We start from the raw sequence: 23,449 nt of genomic DNA on the forward strand, positions 1-23,449 counted from the left end.
AGAGAGCTATTGGTAGATACAAAGCAGCTTCTTTATTCGACAAAACAAGGTGCTGCAGGCATCACCATACGGAGACCCTTTCGGTGGAAAGGTCTGCTGGCCCAGTGTGGGGCTTGATATTTATTTGCTAAACAAAAAGGGCAATTCATATTTACAAAGTATAGACAATGCTTTCTTTTGAAGCTACATACAAGACTTCACACCTTCTGATTACATTCAACATCTGGACTGGTATTCAGGAATCCAATGTTCCAGACTGACTCCGCAATACACTTATTTGATATTTTACGTGCTAATCATGAAGGACAATCCATATTTACAAAGTATAGATAATGCTGTCTTTGAAACTGCATGCAAACCTCACACCTTCTGGTTTACATCCATCCCAGCAGCGTCTGGGCTGGTATTCCGGTATTCACAGCTTTTAGGAAATGCATTGTCAGGGAACAGAAGACTGGTGGCTGAAGACATTTACTAAGTGTTAATGACCTCAACCCAAAAATTACTTTAACAGTAAATTGTGTCTTTTAGACTAAAAAATTAAGACTCTAAAAACTTTGAGTTTTTCGAGGAATTTACCAGGAAAATTGATAAAGGCAAGGTAGTGGACGTTATCTACATGGACTTTAGCAAGGCCCTTGACAAGGTCCCACATGGAAGATTGCTCAAGAAGCTTCAGTTGCTCATCATTCAGGATGAAGTAGTAAATTGTATTCAATATTAGCTTCACAGGAAAAGCAAGAGAGTGGTAGTAAATGGTTGCCTCTCTGACTGGAGGCCTGCAATGTAAAGAAAGATTTTTGACACATTGGCCTTTATAAATCAAAATATTGAGTTGGGATGTTATGTTGAAATTGTGTAAAAGGTTGGTGAGGCCTAATTTGGAATATTGTGTGTAGTCTTGGTCACCTACATACAGGAAAGGTTTAAATAAAATTGAAAGAGTGCAGAGAAAATTTATAAGCATGTTGCAGGGACTTGTGGACCTGAGTTACAGGGAAAGGTTGAATATCTCAGTACTTTATTCCCCATAATGTGGAAGATTGAGGGGAGATTTGATAGAGGTGTACAAAATTATGAGGGGTATAGTTAGGGCAAATGCAAGCAGGCTTTTTCCACTGACGTTGGGTGAGACAAGAACTAGAGGTCATGGGTTAAATGTGAAAGGTGAGAAGTTTAAGGGGAACATGAAAGGAACTTCATCACCCAGAGGTTTGTGAGAGTGTGAAATGAGCTGCCAGCAGGAGTGGTGCATATGGGTTTGATTTCAACGTTGGATAGGTACATGGATGGGAGGGGTATGGAGGACTATGGTCTGAGTGCAGGTCAATGAGGCTAGACAGATTAATATTTTGGCAAGACTAGAAGGGCTAAATGGCCTGTTTCTGTGCTATAAATAATGCAAAAAAGAGAAAAAATGGGGTGGTAGTGTCCGTGGGTTCATGTACAATTCAGAAGTCTGATGGCTGAGGGAAAAAAGGTTGTTCATAAAATGTTGAGTGCAAAATTTCAGACTCCTGTAGCTCCTTCCTGAGGACAGCAGTAGGGAGAAAGTGTGGCCTGGGTGGTGAGAGATCCTTGATTCTGGACACTGCTTTCTTGTGGCAGTGCTTCTTGTGTTCAGTGGTGGGGAGGGCTTTTCCCATCATGCACTGGGCACATCCAGTAATTTTTGTTGGTTCTTCCTTTCTCGGTCATTGGTGTTTGCATGCCAGTCCATAATGCAACCCCTTAGGATACTCTCCACTGTGCATCTATAGAAGCTTGTCAGGGTTTAGATGACATGCTGAATCTGTCATGGTCGCGCTGGGCAATGCCCCACCTTGCTATTACCTCAGTAATTGGGCCTCAATCCCCTCGTCTAATTTCCTATTATTCCCAGTTCCACTAATTACACACACCTGCTTCCCATCAGTAAATGCAGGATAAAAACCCTGGAATCACAACAAGGAACTGCCAGTTTGTTGGTTGACTCTTGTATGAATAACCTCGTTTCATGGTTCTTTAGGACCGGCAGTTCTAAGTTCCGCATCGTTTCCTAGATTTTCTACGTGAACCTAGTCTCCGCATAAAGACTCTCCTGGATACCTATTGCCCACTCACTATGGTGCTAATGCCTCCCGACTCTGTCTCCGCGCCTGTGTCCTGCACTTGAGTGCGTCCCCAGCCATGTCCTTGCAACAGAATCTGTGCAAATCTCTAAGAAAGCTGTGGCTTCTTTGCGATGGCACTTGCGTGCAGGTCCAGTACAGACCCCCTGAGACAATAATGCCAAGGAATTTAAAGATGCTGACACTCTCCACCTCCAATCCCCTGATGAGGACCGTTCCATGGATCCCAGTTTCTTCCCCCTGTAGTCAATAATCAGTTCTTTGGTTTTGCTGACATCAAGTGATCAACATGTTGAACTCAATCCCTGATGCAGGGTCTTGACTTGAAACATTGATCATCCTCTTTCCTCCATAGATGCTGCCTGACCTGCTTGGTTCCTCCAGCAGTTTGTGTTTGACTCTGGATTTCAGCAGTCTCCACTGTCTCCAGTCCTTCCAGCAGTTTATTTTCTTTGCATCTGATAACTGCCTGTTTCTTTCTGTTCATATCTGAATCAGCCATTTCAGGTTGTTATGATTTTGGCTCATTTTTAAAACTATTTGAATGGTTTTAATTTTCCATGTTACAGTTTTCAGGCTGCTCAGCAGTATTTGTGAGATGTAGTCACTAAACTGCAGAGCCAATGACCCTCCTAGAAAACAGCCCATCACCCTTGCTGGGGTACAAGCTGCGAACTGCAACTTATCAGAGTCCTCTATCCTGGGCCAAAGGCTGATCAGCCCAGTGGCTTCTGGTGTCACCACACGACTTCACATATCTTCTCGGCGAAGATCCTTCCTCTCCAATGGATGAGGCCTTTGGCGCCTCTCTTGACATTTCTGTATCTCTGGGTTTTTTATGGATAGGGTTCCGAACCTCAAGTGAACCCCATCTCCCTTCACAGCCGGCTTGGAGTCATTCAGATATGACACAATAGGAGAAATGCTCTTGTTGACATACTTCCTATCAAAATTCAGGAAAAAGAGCAGTATGTTCACAATGAAACTGCAAACAGCTAAACTAAGAAATATTATACCATGACAACTTGTAGCCTTCCTAGAACATACAAGCATGACTGCGACACAGTTTCAGCTCAGAACTTCCACCTCAGACAGTCCATAAGACATACTGCAGAATTAAGCCTTTCTGCCCATTCCGTCACAGCTGATTTATTATCCCTCTCAACTCCATTCTCCTGCCTTCAAATCAAATCAAATCAACTTGATTTAAGTTTAATTATCATTCAAACCATGCAAGGATATGGTCGAACAAGCCAGCATTCCTCTGGGGACAAGCTGCATAACATACATTCAAAATAGTGAGAGAGAGAAAAAAAACACACAGTTACACAAGAAAACACATGTACAGTCCAAGACCCTGAGTAACATGCAAATCGATGATACAGCAATCCAGTCTGTCATGCTATCATTTGAACATTGGAGGACAGAACTGATGGCAGAGACCAGCTCACTGCTGACCACAGACGCCACACCACACTGCCTCCAGCATCTACTCACCTGGACTACAACAGCAGGCAAGCCCCCGGCTTGAGGCCTAATCCTCACTACAACCGAGGCCACATTGCGGCCTTGTTGCCTGTCTCCACACCAAACAAGGGAAACAGGCCTGCAGCATCTTACATTTTCAATGTTCAACAGGCTCTTGTGATTGTAAGAGAAATGCTCAAGACAGTCACTCAGTCACGCTGCATGCTGCTTTCACGCACCAACTCCAGTGACTTCAAGTATCAGGCAGCAGCACAGTCTACACCCAAGACTGCTCCTTTGAACCGTCTCCAGCCTTTCTGCTGGCTTCTCCTTCTCCTGGCCGACCGCTGGCTCCTTTGACAATCCGGCCAGCTGCTCTGAACAACAAATAGATCACTGATGTAGTAGACCTGCTGTACCTGCAGTTCTTGGAGTCCAGTATAGTCTTTCGATCATAAAGAACACATTTAAAAAGAGAAGAAAACACTTTTGGTTGGCCCCCGAGATGCTGCTGTGTTCGAACGCACCACCGTCTTACCGGAAAGTAACCTTGTAACCTTTGGCACCCCAATTAATCAATAAACTGTCAACCTCCACTTTAAATGTACCCATTGACTTGGACTCCATAGGCATCTGTGGTAATAAATTCCATGGATTGACCATCCTCTGTATTCACTGTTGTTCTGAAGGACTTGAACCTCTCGCAGCAGTTTGGTAAAACACTCACAAGAGTGGTCTTGATGCAAGTGCTAGCTAAGGATAACTTTTTTCTGCTCCACATTAGTGCCTTTGGTAAATGTTGTCAGGTAAAATAAACTGAGCTGGCTGGCTATTGTGAAAGCATTGATTTCTTTCTGACATCACCAACATACCTATGACATCGCAGCAACTCTGTGACATCATCAAAGCTCAGGTGCTAAGTGCTGCAGTGCTACGATGTAAAATGATAGCGGTGCTATCTTCAGGGAAGTCCAGAGACCTTCTCTCACTTCTTTCCTAAATAACGTGGCGATAGCAAGATGCCTCATGGTCTGATGTGCATCTCCCCATTGCCTCGCCATTAACAGTGCAGATATAGAGGCATAACATGTCTGTAACTGTAATTAACCCATCTGGACTCACCCTACCATTTAGAATCAGAATCAGAATCGAATCAGGTTTATCATCACTCACATATGTTATGAAATGTGCTGTTTAGCAGTGCCTTCCAATACTTACACAATTACCATAAGTTACAATATGAATGCATAAAAATACTAAATAGTGCATAAAGGAAGGAAGGTAGTGAGTTAGTGTTCATGCGTTCATGGACCGTTTAGAAGTGTGATGGCAGAGGGGAAGAAGCTATTTCTGAATACCTGAGTGTGAATCTTCAGATTCCTGTACCTCCTCCCTGACGGAAGTAATGAGAAGAAGACGTATCCAAGATGGTGAGTGTCCTTCATAATGAATGCCACCTTCTTGAGACACCGCCTTCTGAAGATGTCCTCGATGCTGTGGAGGCTAGGGCCCATAATGTAGCTGGCTGAGTTTACAATCCTCTGCAGATTCTTTCTGATCCTATACAGTGGCCCCTCTATAACAATGATGCCAGCAGCATCTACATGCTGCAGATGTTGAATGCTCTCCATGATACCTCTGTAGAAATTTGCTAGAGTCTTTGGCGACATACCAAATCTCCTCAAACTGCAAGTGAAATATAGCCACAGGCGTACCCTCTTCATAATTGTATCAGTATGTTGGCCCCAGGATAGATCTTCAGAGATGTTGACCCCAAGAACCTGAAACTATTCACCCTTTCCACCACTGACCCCTCAATGAGGGCTGGTGTTTGTTCCCTCAACCGCCACTTCCTGAAGTCCACAATCAATTTCTTGGTCTTGTTCTGGATCTAAATGTATACCTCAGTGGCGCTACACAGTTAATCTTGGAGTGGTGCGATCACTCGAATCGAGTATAATGCTCTCCAAAGCAGTCGTCTACTGGTGGATGCAGAGGCCAAATCAATAGCCACGTAACTGGAATGTTAGTGTGGATTCCCTTAATAGAGAACGCCTGTGTATGTCATAGTTTAACATGGGGAGACGAATGCATGGGCAACGACCTCATGGTTCTTGACAGATCATTCAAATTGATCCACTGACAATGCAATAGTCTCTGCCCTCCACTCTGTCCAGTCCTCCTGGAATAGGGTCTCGTATGCCAGATTGCTGTTTATATATGTCATTTCGGTGTTTAACACCATCATACCCTATAAATTGGAGGGTAAACTGTCCTTGTTGCGTCTCAACGCCTCCCTTTGTAACTGGATCCTGGAATTCTTAACAGAAAGCCACAGTCAATTCATGTGGGCAGCAACATCTCCAGTCCCATTATGCTGAGCACTAGCTCCCAGTCCCCAGGGCTGTGTGCTCAGCCCGCTGCTGTTCACACTGCTGAAGCATGACTGTGTCACAGGATCCAGCTCAAACTGTATTAAGTTTGCAGATGGCACAACAGTAGCTGGCTCATCAATCATGGTGATGAGTCGGAGTACAGAGAGGAAGTGGAGCAGCCGGTGGGATGGTGTGAGAACAACAACCTAAGTTTGCATGTGGAGAAGACCGAGGAAATAACTGTGGACTTTAGGAAGGTGCAGACGAACCATCCCCCTCTGTGAGTACATGGCTCCTCGGTAGAGAGAGTTAAGTGCACCAACTTCCTAGGAATTCACATCGCAGATGATCTCACCTGATCCCTCAATATCACCTCCATGAATAAGAAGGCACAGCAATGCCTCCATTTCCTGAGGAATTTGAGGCAAATGAGCCCCCCTCCCCCCCCCCCCCCCCAACATACAGACATTAACTAAATTTTACAGGAGCACCTTTGACAGCATCCTGACAAGCTGCACCTCCATCTGGTATGGGAGCAGCCGAGCGTCAGACCAGAAGTTCCTACTGGGACTGTGAGAACAGCTGAGAGGATCACAGGGGTCTCCCTACCATCCACTGGAAACACTTCTCAGGAGAGCTGTGTATGCAGGGCCCTTCGTATTATCAAGGATCTGACCCATCCATCCTGCAACCTCTTTGACATTTTACCATCAGGCAGGGGACTCAAATGCATAAAGACAAGAATGGTCAGGATGGGAGACAGCTTTTTCCCTTGGGCCATTAGGCTTCTGAGCTCCCTGCCACATCACGTTCGAAGTGTCACTGAATAATTTGTACTGTACCCCATAAACATTAATTTTTGCACTTCACTTCATTTATCTGTGCATAATTTATTTGTAGATTTAATTCCTACTTTCCCAAGTTATTGTGTGTTATACAATATGTGTGTTGTGTGTACTAAAAACACAAAATGCTGGCAGAACTCAGCAGGCCAGACAACATCTATGGGAGGAGGTAGTGACGACACTTCGGGCTGAAACTCTTCATCAGGAGTGGTGTGTACTACTATGCTTTACATCCTATCCAGAGAAACGTTGTCTCGTTTGGAAGTATACATGTATATAGATAAATGGCAACAAGCTTAACTTGACTTTTTTGAGGAAAGACAGCTTGGATTTGGAGGCAGTGATGGATTTAGAGTTGAAGGGTCACTGCGTTGATTCCAGAGATGAGGAGGTTAGCCTATGAGGAGATATGGTGTTGCCTGGGACTATACTTGCTGCAATTCAGAAAATGAGAGGGGATCTTATAGAAACATAAAAAATTATGCAAGCAATAGATAAGATCGAGACAGGGAAGAATTTTTCCATTGGTGGATGAGACTAGAATGAGGGACATAGCCTCAAGTTTCGGAGGAATGTATTTAGGATGGAGGTGAGGAGAAACTGCTTCCTTGAAAGTTGTCAATCTGTGGAATTCTCTGCTCAAGGAAGCAATAGTTGCTGCCTCATTAAATACATTTAGTACACAGTTAGATAGATGTTGCATAGTAGGAGAATTAAGGGTTATAAGGGAAAAAACAGGTAGGTGGAGCTGAGTCCGTGGCCAGATCAGCCATGATCGTATTGAACGGCGGTGCGGGCTTGCCAGGCCAGATGGCCGACTCCTGCTCCTATTTCTAATGTTCTTATGTAATGCAAATGCCAATACTCTCATTATAATAGCAGCAGGCAATTTCCTGCCCTTTTAATGTATGCCATGTGGTGATCAATTATCAACAGGCTTAATGATGCCAACTTTGAAATGTTATAGATAAAACGTTGAAAACCCGTCCAACTAGTAGTGAGGCACTTAAATTATAATAGGCTTCATGTTAACAAAAACACAACCTTGTAATGGATTCCACAATGCAAGTGGCTCATTGTTTGCAGATTATTTTGTTATACAGTGCACTCACACCTTATCTCAGGGTGGGGGAATCAAGAACCAGCAGTTATAATTTTAAGGTGAGAAGTGAAAGGTTTAATAGGAACTTTAGGGGGACCTTCTTTTATGTGAGTGTGGTAAGCAGATAGACCATAAGACATAGGGGAAGAGTTAGGCCATTTAGCCCATCGAGTGCTCTGCCATTCCATCATGGCTGAATTATTATACTTCTCAATCCCATTCTCCTGTCTTCCCCCCATAACCTTTGATGCCCTGACTAATCAAAAACCTATCTACCCCTGCTTTAAGTATATCCAGTGACTTGGCCTCCACAGCTGTCTGTGGCAATAAATTCCACTCTCTGGCTAAAGAAATTCCTCTTCACTTCTGTTCTTAAGGTATGTCCTTGTATTCTGAGGCTTGTGCCTTCGTTTGCTAGACTGCCTCACTATAGGAAATTCCATGTCCACTCTTTCTAGGCCTTTCAATATTCCATAGGTTCCAATGAGATCCCCCTCATTTTTCTAATCTCCAGTGAGTACAGACCCAGTGCCATCAAAGGGTCCTCATACATTAATCCTTTCATTCCAGGGATCATTCTCGTGAACCTCCTCTGGACCCTCACCAATGCCACCACATCCTTTCTTAGATAAGGAGTCCAAAACTGTTCACAATACTCCAAGTGTGGTCTGTCCAATACCTTACAAAACCTCAACAATGAGCTTGCCAAAGGAAGTGCTTGAGGCAGGTACGATAACAGCCTAAAGAAAGCAGTTGGACAAGTACAGAGATAGGAAAGGTTTCAAAGGATACGGGACAAACATTGTCAAAAGCTTGGATGGGAATCTGAGTCGCAATGGCAAAGGTCGGAGTACACTTAACATCAGTAAGACCAAAGAAGAGATTGTGGACTTCAGAAAAGGTTAAGATGAGGGAACACACGCACCAGTCCTCATTGTGGGATCAGAAGTGAACAGGGTGAGCAATTTCAAGTTCCGGGATGTCAACATCTCCGAGGAACTATCCTGGGCCCAAAATATAGATGCAGCTGCAAAGAAGGCACAACAGTGGATATATTTTATTAAGAGTTTGAAGAGATTTGGTTTGTCACCAAAATCACTCACAAATTTCTACAGATGTACTGTGGAGAATATTCTAAATGGTTGCATCACTGTCTGGTATGGGTGGAGGGCACTGCATAAGTTGCAGAAACTTGTAAACTCAGTCAGCTCCATCATGAACACTAGCTTTTCCAGCATCCAAGACATCTTCAAGGATCAATGCCTAAAAAATGCAGCATCCATCATTAAGGACCCCCATCACCAAAGACATGCCCTCTTCTCATTGCCACGATCAGAGAGGAGGTACACACTCAGTGATTCAGGAATAGCTTGTTCCCCTCCACGATCAGATTTCACAACACTTTCATGACATATGCCAGTGACGTGATTCAGATTCAGATTCAGATTCAGATTCAGTTCCTGATTTTGACCAGTTGGACCAACGGGTTTGTCTTTCCGTTGTGTGATCCTATGACTCTATGAATCTTTTGAATTCGCCCTTCATAGTACTTTAGGGTCTGAGTCAATGATTGAGAACAAAGGTCAACAAATTTTGGGGAAATCAAGATGGGGAAATCCCGTTTGCTGGTACAGTTCGAGAATATCTTCCTTCAAAAGGGGATATTTTATTCTCTCACCGTTAATGTGACTTATGCTCCTTGCATCAACGCTAAGAGTACTCATTCAGCACAAATGGTGGAACACAGCCAGAAATACAGAAAAAAAATGTAGAAGGTGGCTTTGGCAATCCATGCACATATTTTCCAGTATTTTCATAACGTAGCACTATAAGTAACCTCCTTCTCCTCCACGCTGGCTGGTATGGTTGGCTGTTTCGTCAATACAGACACCGTGTACAGGCGCAGTTCAAGCGGAGATGTGCGATCGCTGGCCGGAGGGACTGACAGTACCTCCTCCGAGCCGGGCGGCGCTGTAGTTGTCCTCCCAGCTCCGTCTGCCTGTCCCGCAATACCTCCTCCGGGTGCGGTGGCACTGCAGCTGGCCTCCCGGTCGCCTCTGGCCGGCTGGGAGGAGCCGCAGTATCTCCTCCGAGCCGGGCGGCGCTGTAGGTCGCTGTGAAAACCCGAAGCCGGGGGGTGACAGGGTGGTTGGTAAAGCGGGAAATGGCCGCTGCACTGCAGCACCGCCGCTCCCAGGCCCCCGCAGACGGCGATGCAGACTTTCTATGACGGAAGGTCGGGCGGCGGGACGGTGCTCTGCGCGCTCCCAGCCCTGTGGCTTCAGCGCTAGGTGGCGGTGCCGGGCCGGAGCCGAGTGAGCTGCGCTGGGCGGGGAAAGCGGGGAGGGGCGGGTGCAGGTGCCGCACAAAACGCGCTCGCCCACCGCTTCCCAGTCATCGAGAGAGTCGGGGAACCGCAGCGAGCGTCCGAGGCGGTGTGGGATTTACAGTCGCTCGGAAAGGACCGACACACGAGACGTATCCTCCCTCCCGCCCCCCGCATACACACACAAATACAAACCGCAGGAGCGATCGACCAGCGCGGCCATGATCCCGCACTTAACCGGGCGTTTGAGGATGCTGCTGCTGGCGGCGGCTCTCGTCCTCGCCCCGCTCTGCCGGGCTCTGGAGGTAACAGCCCGCGGGACCGGTGCGCCGTCCGGCCGAGGGAGAGCGGGGTGGGGGTGGAGGTCACTTTCCGGGCTGGAGACGGAGCCCTTGGACGAGGAAGGGGAGAAGCTAGTTGCGTCCTTCCTAAAGGAACGGATGAGGGGTACCTGTCCCGAGCTCCCGATGAAGGGAATGGGGTGGGAGGGTTCTTGTTTTCCTAGGGTGGGGTGATCTACCTTTTGCTAGGGTCTCAGCGATGGGTCCCTCTGAGAGATGTCGTAGCGGTCCCTATCCTGGGCTATCGATAGAGGGAATGTCTGGGTGTTGGGTCCCTCCCGTGGGAAGGGGAACAACTTCGTGGGCTACCATCCCGCGGGGAGGGGGATCACTTTCCGAGGCTGGGATCCCGTGGGAAGAGGTTCACCATGCTGGGGTCCCGCCGGGGGAGGCGATCGTTTTCCTGGGCTGGCGTCCCGTGGGGAAGCGTTCTCACTATGCTGGGGTCCCGCGGAGAGGAGGTAATTTTCCTGGGCTAGGGTCCCTTGGGGAGGGGTTTATTATCCGGGAGTGGGGCTCTCTGGGCTGCGGTCCCGTGGGGAGGGGTTCATTATCCGGGAATGGGGCTCTCTGGGCTGCGGTCCCGTTGACTGGGGACGATGTATAGCGAGGTGGTCACTGTCCTGGGGTCGTAAAAGTGTGGCGATGCCTTTGAAGGGGTGTAAACAACATCCTGGTCTGGGGGGTGCTTATGAGGGAGGAGGGTCTGCTGTGCGTGAAGGGAGTGGGTACCTTCTGAGGGATCGGTTCTGGGCTGCGATCTCTTGGGAGAGGGTACTGCCCTTGGTGGGGGAGATTGAGTGCCTTTCGGGGACCGGCTTTGGAAGGACTCAGCGGTTGAGGGGTTGGGTCCCTCTTGGGGGAGGACTGCCCGATGATGGCGTGGTTTCCTGGAGGGGGGGATTTGGAGGACACCGTCCTGGGCTGGAGAGGGAATGCGTCTGGGAGGAGAAGCAGTGAGCAAGATGAGGGGTGCCTCTGATGTAAGGACTGCGATCGCTATCCCGAGCTGAGGTTCAGGGTGCCTCCTGAGAGGGGACTGAGTACTTGGGGGAGAAAAGAGCGTGGGGATTTTGGGGGGCAGGAGGTGTGAAGTGAAATGGGGTGGGTAGCTGGGTTGGCCGGCCTCGGGTCTCAGTGGTTGACTTGGGGGGTGGGGGGGGAGGTGAGGGCTCGTAAATAGAGCTGTCCTGTTGAGACTGGAGGCTGAGGGGTGTTTGCTGAGGCATGTCCGCCCCTGTCGTGAGGGGTGGGTGGGTTGGGATAAACATGTGCGGACATGGGATCAAGGCGAACCTTTCCCCTGAGATTAGGATGCGAGTTCCCAATCATACCCCTTCCCGATGAGCCTCCAACCCCTCCTCCAATAACTCCTCCCACCCCTCCCCATGTTCTCCACTCACACTCTCCCCTGGCAGCTCTCCTTCCCGATTTCTTTGCAATCCCGGTTCCTGCGTGTTCTTTGTTTGGCTTCTTCCAGCTTCCTTTCGTATGTGCGTGCGTGTGTTTAGATGCTCCACAGCGGGAAAATTTATCCCCCTCTGTCAGCCTTTTCGTTTGTTAATGGCGTCCTTTGCCCCCCCTCCCCATGCTGCACCTTTTCCCTCCCTTCCGCCCCACTCCCGTTTTTAATCTATCAAATCAGGTGGTTGGCCCTTAAAAGATGGCGCCTCTGCAGTGCGCAAACATCCCCTGCCTCGTCTGTACATCAGCCTCTTCAGAAACATTTTCACCAAAGTCACTGTAGAACCGTTTTCCAGAAGAATTCAGCTCTGTCGTTTTGTAATAGGCAAAGGGTTGTTGTTGCATATAAAAATGTGTATATTGTCATTGCTGTGTGTAAAAACAATCGAATAATACATGAGAAAATGGAAATAAATCAGTATAAAAATAAAATTGCCTGCAATATGTAATTGAGAGACTTAACCTGTTTGAATCTTGACTTTGTAGTGAGCTAGAGACTTCTGCATCCTATTGCCCACATTTTTATTTAGCTCTGATAATTTATCTTTCCCTGCGTTTCTTACAATTTAGGATAATTGAGTTTATTAGGTTTATTATTTATGTCTGTCGCACACTTTTTGGCTGTATTCCCATTTTTTTTCTATTTGTCTGGGTTTTGTTCATGTTCCTTTTTCTGTTTCGTCCCGTTTTATTTACATTACCCAATGTGTTGCTGTAATATGAGCAAGCTTCTGTTTGACATTCAGTGAATAAAATGTGCTGTTATCATCAGAGCTGTTTCTCTATTTGCAGTATATTGATGTTTTGGAAATGTTGGGTTAGTAGTCTCTTGAGTTTTGCAGTTTGTTTCAAGCTGGGGTTATTTCAGTAATAAATTAGGCATAAGGCATTTAAGTTTTCCCATGTTATGGTCAAAACCAAAAGAGAGATTTTATTTCAGTGATGAGGCTGATCAGCCTTTGTTCATTTTTTGGTTTGGGCAGTCTGACATTAAACATGGCATAAATTATGCAAATATTACTTTGCGATAGGGCTGAGTTATTGAGGTTCATAGGGGTTGTAATAAATTATAAGAAATGAACTTGCCTTTACTACATTTTTGTGAAGAACCTTGCATGAGATTTCTTAAAAGGAATTCCTGAAGCGTTAAAGTTGGATGATGCTGGACATATCTATGAGGAAATCTACTTGGGTGGATCTTTGTTGCAGGAATTTTTTTTCAAATGGCTGCAGTTCTTGTCATAAATCCTGGGGGTGGACTCATTCCAAAGAGCTTTCTGCAGTTTCCAGGCTTGGGTTGATTAGGATTGGATTGTAGGAAACAGAGCTATCATTATGCTCTTATTTATGGACGGTGGCATTTTGTCAGCTTTCAGTACACTATTTAATTGGTGACCAGGGTGGATAAGGCTATTTGCTGCTGAGTTGAACTTTCTGTAAAAAGATGGGCTGTGATTACACCTTGGGGACCACCTGTGTGCTGTTTCACTGGGCAAGCCTAGGAGCCATCTCAATAGGTTAAATCCAAAGTATAATGCTTTCATTTAGTAAATGTACCAAACCCTATCTGCTGTAATTTGAAGCTTATTTGCTTTGATAAGGGCGTCATGGTGGCATAGCAGTTAGTGCAACACTATTGCAGCTTGGGCGTTAAGAGTTCAATTCCAGTGTCTGTAAGGGGTTTCTACATTCTCCCCGTGGTTGAGGAAACCCACACAATGCTCTGGTTCACTGTCCAAAGGCCTACTGATCAGTAGGTTAATTGGTCATTATAAATTGTCCTGTGATTAGATTAGTGTTAAATAGGTGAGTTGCGGTACAGCTTGTTGGTGCAGAAGAGCCTATTCCGCATTGTATTTCTAAATAAATGATTAGTCACCGTACAAGCCAAGACAGTTCACAAATTTGACCTAGTCTTGGCTTAGATGACCATCTCAATCAAGAGTGACTGCCTTACCTGGTAACAATCTCACTTTGCCTCACTGCAGAGACCTGAGAACAAAAATTCAGACTGACACTTTGGTGTCATACTGTCAGATGTAATGTTGAACTACGGCCCCTTCTGAATCCTTGGATGAATATAAACAATCCCATTGCATTGTATCAAAGAACAGTGTGGTGTCCAACCTAAAAAGATGGTATTTGTGAGGACTGGTTGTGCACAAATTGATTAACATTTTCTGCACGGCAGCAGTAGCTATATTTTAAGTGCTCATGGCTGTAAAATACTTAGTCATTCTGAAAAGGACACAATAGGTGTTATGTAACTGAAAGTATCTTGGATGTGATTTTCGCTTCTGAATGCAATCTGCCATGCACAGGTCTGTTCTTGCCCACCATTCACAGTTGTATTTTTCAGTATAACAATACGAGAATGATGTTACTTTCCACTCAACCACAACCAGTGATGCATTAATAATTGGGTGTCTTTTCTGCCACTATACAATCCTCTGCTTTTCTACTCTCCCCAGAAGCTGCTCCAGCAATTAAATTTGGTATGTTTCATAGAATAATTTTCTGATTCTTCATTATACTGTGATTGTTTCAGTTTCAGCCATTAGGGAGGGACTCAGTTAGTTGAGATATAGAGAAAGATTGAGCAGAATAGGGCCTTAATCATTGCAGCATAGAAGAATGGGGCTGATCTTGTAGAGATTTTTTTTTAATCACGAGAAGCAGAGTTGGGGCAAATGCATACAGCCTATTTCCTAGGGTTGGGGAATCAAGATCTAGGTTGGGGCATAGGTTTAAGGTAAGAGGGGAGAGATTTAATAGAAACTTCAGGAGCAACCCAGATGGTGGTCCATATATGGAATGAGCTTCTAGAGGTAATGGCTGAGGCACGTATAATATCAAAAGACATTTGGACAGGTACATAGCTAGGAAAGCTTGAGGGATATGGACCAAATATGGGCAACTGGGACTAGCTCAGAGAAGCAGCTTGGTTGGTATGGAGCAGTTGGGCTGAAGAATTTTGTTTCCTGTGATCTTTCCAATGATCGTTTCTGTGTTAAACATCCTTGAGACCTATTCCACTGTAAGGTCACATACATCAGTGCTGTTGATTAGTCACAAAACTAACAAAAATGCATTTACATTTACATTTCAAAAGTTTTTTTATCTGAATTTCTAAAATTCAGGTTTTTATTCTTAAAGAAACAGAATTTCCCTTTCAGCTTGTGCAAAAAGTTGGGGCATAATAATCAAGATTAGCATATGTTATGGTGAAATGTGAGGTTATCTGCTTTGGTAGGTTTGAATGGAGGGAGAAATGGTCAGTATTTCAGATTGACATTAACTTTCTCTTTTTCACAGTTACTGCCTGACTTGAATTTTTTTTTCTCAGAATTTTCTCTTTCAGATTTCCAGCGGTTTTTTTTTGTTGAAGAGAGAGACTGGAATTCTGTTGTAGTAAAGATTATTACATATATAAACTCAGAAAATTAGCATGCAGGGTATAACAAGTAGTTAGGAAGGAAAGGATTATTGGCCTTTATTGGTTTATATGAGTATGTGATTGTGCAGGACAGTGGTAGGAATACACCCAGAGCACTGCTGTCAGTTTTGGTCTCCTTACTAAAATCAATTTGGAGAATAATTACTGTGCTTGTTTCTGGGATGAAGAGAACTCTGAGGAGGTTGCACTCATTATTGAGAGAAAGAAAGAACAATCATATTAAAACCTAAGATTTTGATGGAACTTGAGAGGACAGATGCAGAGACAAAAACAAGTGACTACTGCTGGAATCCCAGAAAATGCTGGAATGTCAAATGGAGTTTATTATGGGGAAGTGTGAAGTCATGCCCTTTAGTAAGAGGAATCATCGGAATAGAGTGAGACTAAATAAGTTCTGAGGGATCTATTGTATGTGTTCTCATGCATGAGCTACAGAAATTAGACATGTCCAATGGTAATAAGATGAAAGGCACGGTAATCTTTATTGCATAGGTAAGTTTTGTAATAGTTGAAAAGGATATTGGTGTTCCTGCACCTGGAATACTTTGCATAATTTTGATTTGCTTATCTTAAAAAGGGAAACTCATAACATTGAAGCTCCTTTGCACTGCCTCCAATGGGCTAACTCTGGGATGAATTAGTTGTCCTTTCAGGAATGGCCCATGAGAATAAGATGACCTTATTCAAATCCACAAGATCATACAAGAGCCTAACAGGATAGATATTAAAGGTTTTTAACAGTGGGAGAGCCACTAACAAGTGGACAATCCTACAGTATAAGGGACCATGCATTTGAAACAGAGGTACATGGAAATTTCTTCTGAGTAGTGAATTTGTGAAATTATGCCCCCAACTATGGCGGAGCTGAGATCAACAAATGTATCTAAGGTGGGTGTAGATATATATTTGAAAGATTGGGAGTGTGTACAAGATTTGGCTTTTGTGCATCAGTCATTGTATTGAATGGCAGGGCAGGCTTCAGGGCCTGGTGGCTTGCTCCTGCTATTTTCTTGCATTCTTGTGGAGAATTTAGTTTTCAAAGCCGAGCTAGTGGAGGGATAAGAAACAAACTTGCATAAGGCCAGTGATGGCTTTGAGCCCGTACTTGCTAGAATTTTGAAGAATGTAGGGGAATCTCATTGAAACCTATTGAATACTGAAAGGCCGGCATTGAGTGGATGTGGAGAGGATGTTTCCTATAGTGGGTGAGTCTAGGACCGGAGGGCATAGCCTCATGATACAAGAACATCCTGTTAGAGATGAGCAGGAATTTCTTCTGCCAGAAGATAGTGAATCTGTGGAATTCATTGCTACAGGTGGCTGTGGAGGTCAAGTCATTGGATATGTTTAAAGCAGAGGTTGATAAGTTCTTGATTAGTAAGACCATCCATGTTATGGAGAGAAGGCGTGAGAATGGAGTTGAGAGAGCAAATAAATCAGCCATGATCAAATGCTGGGAACATGCTTGATGGGCCAAATAGTCTAATTCTGCTCCTATGTCTTATGGCAATGAGGATCTTTGATATTGACATTACGAGACATTTTAAGGATCCCATGTTATAGGGATATACTAAATAAAATGGGAAAACTACGAGAGACTACTTCATCTGAAGTTGGTAAATTTAATGTTCATTCCAGAGGGTTGCTAAGTGCCTAGACAGAAGTTGAGATGTTGTTCTAATTTGCATTGAGCCTCCTCTAGGAGTGGAGGGTGTTTCAGACAGGCAGGTAGGAGTGGGCTTTTGACTTAGTGGCAAGCAACAGGAAATTTGGGATCACCCCTGTGAACTGAGCACAGCTGCTGTGCAGAGCAGTCACCCAACACTTCTTAATTTTATAGCCAGAGAGAGAACTAAGGGCACAATTAGATCAGACAAAACCTTGATCATAGGACATGAGAGCTAAATTAGGCTATTCAGCCCATCGAGTCTGCTCTGCCATTCAATTATAGCTGATTTATTAGTCCTCTAAACACCATTCTCCTGCCTTCTCCCTCTATCCTTTGACGCCCTGATTAATCAAGAGCCTAGCGACCTCCATTTTAAATATACTCAATGACTTGGCCTCCACAGCTGCCTGAGCCACTGAATTCCACAAATTAAACACATCTGGCCAAAGAAATTCCTCCTCATCTGTTCTAATCTTTTGAATGATTGGGTGGGTTCAAAGGACCACATGAACAATTTTTGCTTCTGTTTCTTAGTTATCGACCCTTGGATCTTGATTCCATCTTAATAATGCTGTTGAAAAATGACCCACGGTGATGTTTCTTGGTATAGTAGCTATCAAGAATTTTGCTTGTAGTCAGTTAAGCCTCAAGAAAAAGATGTAAGATACATTTATTGCATAAATACAGGAAATGTAGCAATCAGAGCACAACAATGCAAATATCTGTGAATTTGCTTTGGGATCAAATAACCAGCCTTTAGTCATGTTGATTGAAGAATAAATACTGTATAGGGATAGCTCCCCTGCTTCTGAAAAGTAGTGCCTTGGGATCATTTGTGTGCACCTGGGAGGACAAGTGGAGCTATGATTTAATATTCTCATCAGAAAGGCAGTCTCTCTTCCTCTGGAGTGTCAACCTAGATTTGTACTTAACTCTCTGGAGTGAATTCTCACTGCCTTCTAACACAGAACTGAAGTATGGTAAATGAACCACAGCTGACACATGGTTTAGTCCAATCTGAGCAGCAAACTTAGTGGGCAGGATATATCATGGGAAAAATTGATTTGGTTGGGGTTAGAAAATAAATGTAGGACTAATGGACTTTGTCCAAAGATTGGGATAATTTTGAATCCGAAGAGATTCATATCATCCATGAAGCAGTTAAATAAATATGGATTTCATTAATTAGTCCTCAGGAACACTTCCTGACATATTAAACAAATAGACATTAAAGACAACAGTCCAAACATTGTACATTGAAACGCAGTACAAGCCCTTTGGCTCATAATGTGCCAACCTGTTAACCTACCCTAAGATAAATTTAACTCTTCACTCTCATATAGCCCTCCATTTTTCTTTCATCTGTGTGCCTTTCTAAGAGTCTCTTAAATATCCCTAATGTGCCTTTATCACCCCTGGTCGTTTGTGTGTAAAACCAGCTCTAACATTCCCCTATACTTTCCTCTAATCACTTTAACACTTATCCTTCAGTTCAATTAAATTTTAGTTGTTATTTCAATGTACAGTGGATTCTGGTTAATTGGGACCAGTAAATTTTGGGCCAATTAAGTGCTTACCCCATTAAACTTTTATGGAAGTAGTTAAAAGATATAACAAAGACAAACTACTATTTAACTAAGAAATGCATAATTTGTGAAAGTGAAATACAGAACAAATTAAAACCCTATCAATAGTGCTGCAGTACTATAAAATTGTATTAATTCCTAATATCGATAAAGGAATTCATCCAGTGTAGTCAAGTCACTTTTTATTGTCATTTTGACCATAACTGCTGGTACAGTGCACGGTAAAAATGAGACAATGTTTTTCAGGACCATGGTGCTACATGAACAATACAAAAACTACACTGAACTATGTAAACCAACACAAAAACTATACTAGACTACAGACCTACCCAGGACTGCATAAAGTACACAGAACAGTGCAGGCATTACAATAAATAATAAACAAGACAATAGGCACAGCAGAGGGCAGTAGGTTTGTAGTCCAATGGGGGAAAATCTGTTACATAAATAAACAGCTGAATGGCGGTGTCTGGGATTCCGTCTGTTTCTGTACTCCCGCCGAGTATTTCGTTGCCACAGATGTGGTCCAATTTAATGTCCATTGGAGAGCAGAATGGACGGGAGAGCTGGCCGGCTAGGGCCGGCTTTTTCCCTGGCACGGACTCCTGCCCGCTCGCCTCGCTTCCGCTTCTTCGCACACCGCTTACGACGTCCCTAACTCCGGCCACCGGCATCAGGCAACTCTGTATGCTGTCATGTTCTTTTGACTGTAAATAAGCAAAATCAATGCAGACGCCTAGTCCAGATAATGGACTGTCTCCATTGACTTCCTGCGTAAAGTCAAAATAAAAATTGATCAAAAGTCATTGCTTTTTTTGAATCTGCATCTGTTGGCCCAAATAGATAAATAACACAAGCATGTGCAACGGGCACTACTGAAAAACTTTGCTCTGTGGTGCCTACACTTTACTGATGCAAGTTAGAAACTGTTTGGCAGCAGTTTTCTTCATGTGTTGAAATATCTAATACCAGATGGTATGCATTTAAAGTGAGAGGAATAATTTCAAAGGAAATGTGAGGGGCAAGTTTTTTTAAAACACAGTGGTGGGTGCCTGGAATGCACTGCCTGGGGTGATGATAGAAGCAGAGACATTAGGGCAGGGGTTCCCAACCTGGGATCCACAGACCCCTTGCCTAATGGTATTGGTCCTTGGCATAAAAAGTTGGGAACGCCTGCATTAGGGACATCTGAGAACAATTTAGATAGGCACATGAATGTGAGGGAAATGGAAGGATATGGCCATTGTGTAGGCAGAAGAGATTAGTTAGTTTTTTAATTACTAATATGATTACTTCGGCTCAACATTGTGGGTCGAAGGGCCTGTTTCTGTGCTGCACTGTTCTATGTTCCAGATGGTGTTTTACTCATACTACACGCTCTAAATATTGTCACTTAGGGTTAATTATCATGCATGGTTAAAATGGTGGAAATGTTTCCCCATTGTTACAATGACTGTGCTACAGGGACCTAACTTTTGCTGTTGCTTTTTCTGTAGCTTTATATCAGACACTGAAAACTTAAGGTTAGATGAGATTTGCAGTTTTGATATTTGACATGGCCACTTGTAAAGCGGCACAGTGATTGACCATGAGATCTATAAGACATTGGAGCAGAATTAGGCCATTCATGTCTGCTGCCATTCAGTCACGGGTGATTTATTTTCCCTCCCAATCCCATTCTCCCCATTACCTCAATAGAGGTCATGTGTTCAAGCAGCTGAGTAATGTCTCAATTGTTTTCATACAGTCTAAAGTTGCTGGACTACAAAATCAAGCTGCTCCAATAAAATACGGAAGATCTATTATAATTGGAACATTCAAAATCCAGAAAAGTCTCCTTGCCATGGCTTTTCAAGTGGTAGAACAACACTTTGCTAAACAAAACTGATTTGACTAGGCTAGGTTCATTTAATGTTAGAACTATTACTTAAGTTCTATTATATTTATGACTTGCCCTATACTGTTTGCCAACTGTGTTCCCTCCTGCCTACATGCAGAACATGAAATTATGATAAATCTAATGATTACAATGTTATTGAACTCAAGAAATAGGCATGCAAATCATTGCTTTACCTCAGCTGTATATACCTGTTCACTACCAATAACCCATTCTCAGTCAAGAAGTTTATCTGCCAGCTTATAGAATGATTCAGCACTTGCAGCTCTTTAGTACAGAGAATTTCACTGCTTCATAACTCTCAATGCCTTGTGTTGTCTGGCAGAATTATTGAATAGTTATAGTAGAGAAGGAAACTATTCGGTTTGCTATGCCCATGCTGCTCTTTGGAAGAGCACCTTACAAATTCTTTCCCTTCGTCTCTTACCATAACCTCACAGGTTCATTTCTCTGCACATATTAATTCCTCTTCCTTGAAGGCCACCTTTGAATCTTCATCCACGTCTTCAAGCAATGTATTCCAAATTCTAGCCATACGCTGGATTAAAAAGGTTATCTTTAATACAAGATTCTTACCTTGTCCTATACTTCTAGATTTCTCCCACAAGGAAACATTCTTGCATCACTCATAATGCTGATTTTTTTTCCTAAATCATCATCATCTAAATTCTCTGTCCATTTTGTTCAATTTCTCTTCATCCATAAGAATCATTTGGCAAACCTTTGCTGTATATTTTCAAGACAAGTACACCCAGTGGCTACTTTGTTAGGTACAGAAGGTAGCTAATAAAGTGGCCACTGTGTATACCTTTGTGGTCTTCTGCTGCAGTAGCCCGTCCACTTCAAGGTTCGATGTGTTGTGTGTATTGATATGCTCTCCTGAACACCACTGTTGTAAACGTGTGGTTATTTGAGGTACTGTTACCTTCCTGTCAGCTTCAACCAGTCGGACCATTCTCCTCCAACTTCTCTTATTAACAAGGCATTTTCACCCACAGAAATACTGCTTGCTGGATGTTTATCATTTTTCGCACCATTCTCTGTAAACTCCAGAGACCGTGGGTGAAAATCCCAGGAGATCAGCAGTTTCTGAGATACTCAAACCACTCTGTCTGGTACTGACAATCATTCCACGGTCAAAGTCATTTGTATCACATTTCTTCCCCATTTTGATGTTTAATGTGAACAATAACTGCATACTTTTATGCATTGAGTTGCTGCCACATGATTAGATAATTGTATTAATGAGCAGGTGTGCCTAATAAAGAGGCCACTGTGTGTATTCCACTTTTTAAAGTAGACCGAAACTTGAAGTGTTCCAAACATGATCTTGCCAAAGTGCTATGTTACGCCAGTAAGCCTTCTCTACTTTCGTATGCTATTCTTCTCACAATAATGGCAAAAATTCCATTTAACTTGGTCATTTACTGTGCCTTTGTGCTCTTTCTCTTGTATGTAGACATCCAAGGCCTTTACTCTAACAATTGAATATTATTCTGCTTTTTCCTCTTCCCACCCAAGCGGATTAATTTAATATTTCCAGAATCTTTACTCGGGAGTGCTACTTTCTCTATAACTTTTCCCTTTCTTTCCTGATACAAAATCTAGATAATTCAGCTCCCTGTGTTGTCATCTTCCTTCCCTATCAGCTAAGCATACATTAGAGGGATTCTAGTGTATGGTTAAGATGTGGATTGACTATGAAATTTGAAATGTTCAAAATGCATTTGGCAGTATTTGTAGTTGCTGCCATCAAGGTGAAAAATTTAGCTTAATTCAAAGTTTAAAGTAAATTTATTACAAAGTGACCTTTGTGGCCATTCACAAAGAAATACAGCAGAATCAGTGATAAACTGCACTTAAAAGGCTGACAAACAAACATATGCAAAATAATGTGAACTATGCAAAAAAGAATAATGGAATTAGTTCACTTGAGTGCAGCTATCTATGCTAGTACAGGACCCTGATGATAGATGGTAATAACCATTCCCCAACCTGATAATGAGGCTCTTGTACCTCTTCCCTGATGGCAGCAGTGAGAAGAGAGCATAGCCTAGAAGGTTAGGGTCGTTGATGGTGGATGCTCCTTCCTTGTGGCAGTGCCCTTTGTAGATCTGCTCAATGGTAGGGAGGGCTTTTCCAGAGATGGACTGGGCTATATTCACCACTTTTTGTAGGCTTTTCTGTTCTTGGGAATTGGTGTTTCCATAGCAGGCCATGGTGACAAGGAAAGATTGAAAAATGTGTTCAAGGTCTCTCTGAAGCAGTATCCCTATTGACTCTTGGAAATCCCTGGGCATTTAAAATGCAGAAGGAGCATTCTGGGTGGTATTGAGAACTTGGAGGGCACACACAAGGCCCTTGTAAATGGCTGAGGTACCACACTATCTCATACAGTATCCACTTGTCTACCCCGTGTTCCTGTCTTACTTAACAGATGAGGTGAATTTTTTTTGTTGATATGAATCTTTAGAACTTACTTGCTTGAAAGTAGTAAAAGCAGTCTTTGAATGTTTTTAAAAGGTATTAAATGGCAGAGCAAGTTTGAGCGGCTGAATGGTCTACTTTTTAATTGATAAGTTAATACAACATGAATTTACAGTAAAAAAAAAAGCATAGTAATTCTTGATTAGAAAAAACAAGGCTGGAGTAGAGAAATGTGTGACCCATGGTTTATGTGGTATTAAATTCATGTATTTATGTGGTATTAAATACTTCTCACTTCCACGGAATGATTGGAGGTCTTAATATCAGAATCGGGTTAAATATCACTGGCATATTTTGTAAAATTTGTTTTGTGATATCAGTA

General features: G+C 43.4%; 1 protein-coding gene across 4 annotated transcripts in view; it reads left to right on the plus strand.

Moving 5' to 3' along the window:
• The first annotated feature begins 10,261 nt into the window (after window positions 1-10,261).
• appa (amyloid beta (A4) precursor protein a) overlaps window positions 10,262-23,449 on the plus strand; it is a 197,616-nt gene continuing 184,428 nt past the window's right edge. For 2 of the 4 annotated variants that reach the window (XM_073044837.1, XM_073044838.1), the window contains exon 1: window positions 10,262-10,531. In XM_073044837.1, the coding sequence (XP_072900938.1) occupies window positions 10,448-10,531 (84 nt within the window). In that variant the 5' untranslated portion in view covers window positions 10,262-10,447. The remainder of the gene's footprint in view (window positions 10,532-23,449) is intronic. The other 2 variants (XM_073044836.1, XM_073044839.1) reach the window with 2 other exon arrangements.

This window comes from Hemitrygon akajei, chromosome 5, assembly GCF_048418815.1.
Source record: "Hemitrygon akajei chromosome 5, sHemAka1.3, whole genome shotgun sequence".
Taxonomy (NCBI): domain Eukaryota; kingdom Metazoa; phylum Chordata; class Chondrichthyes; order Myliobatiformes; family Dasyatidae; genus Hemitrygon; species Hemitrygon akajei.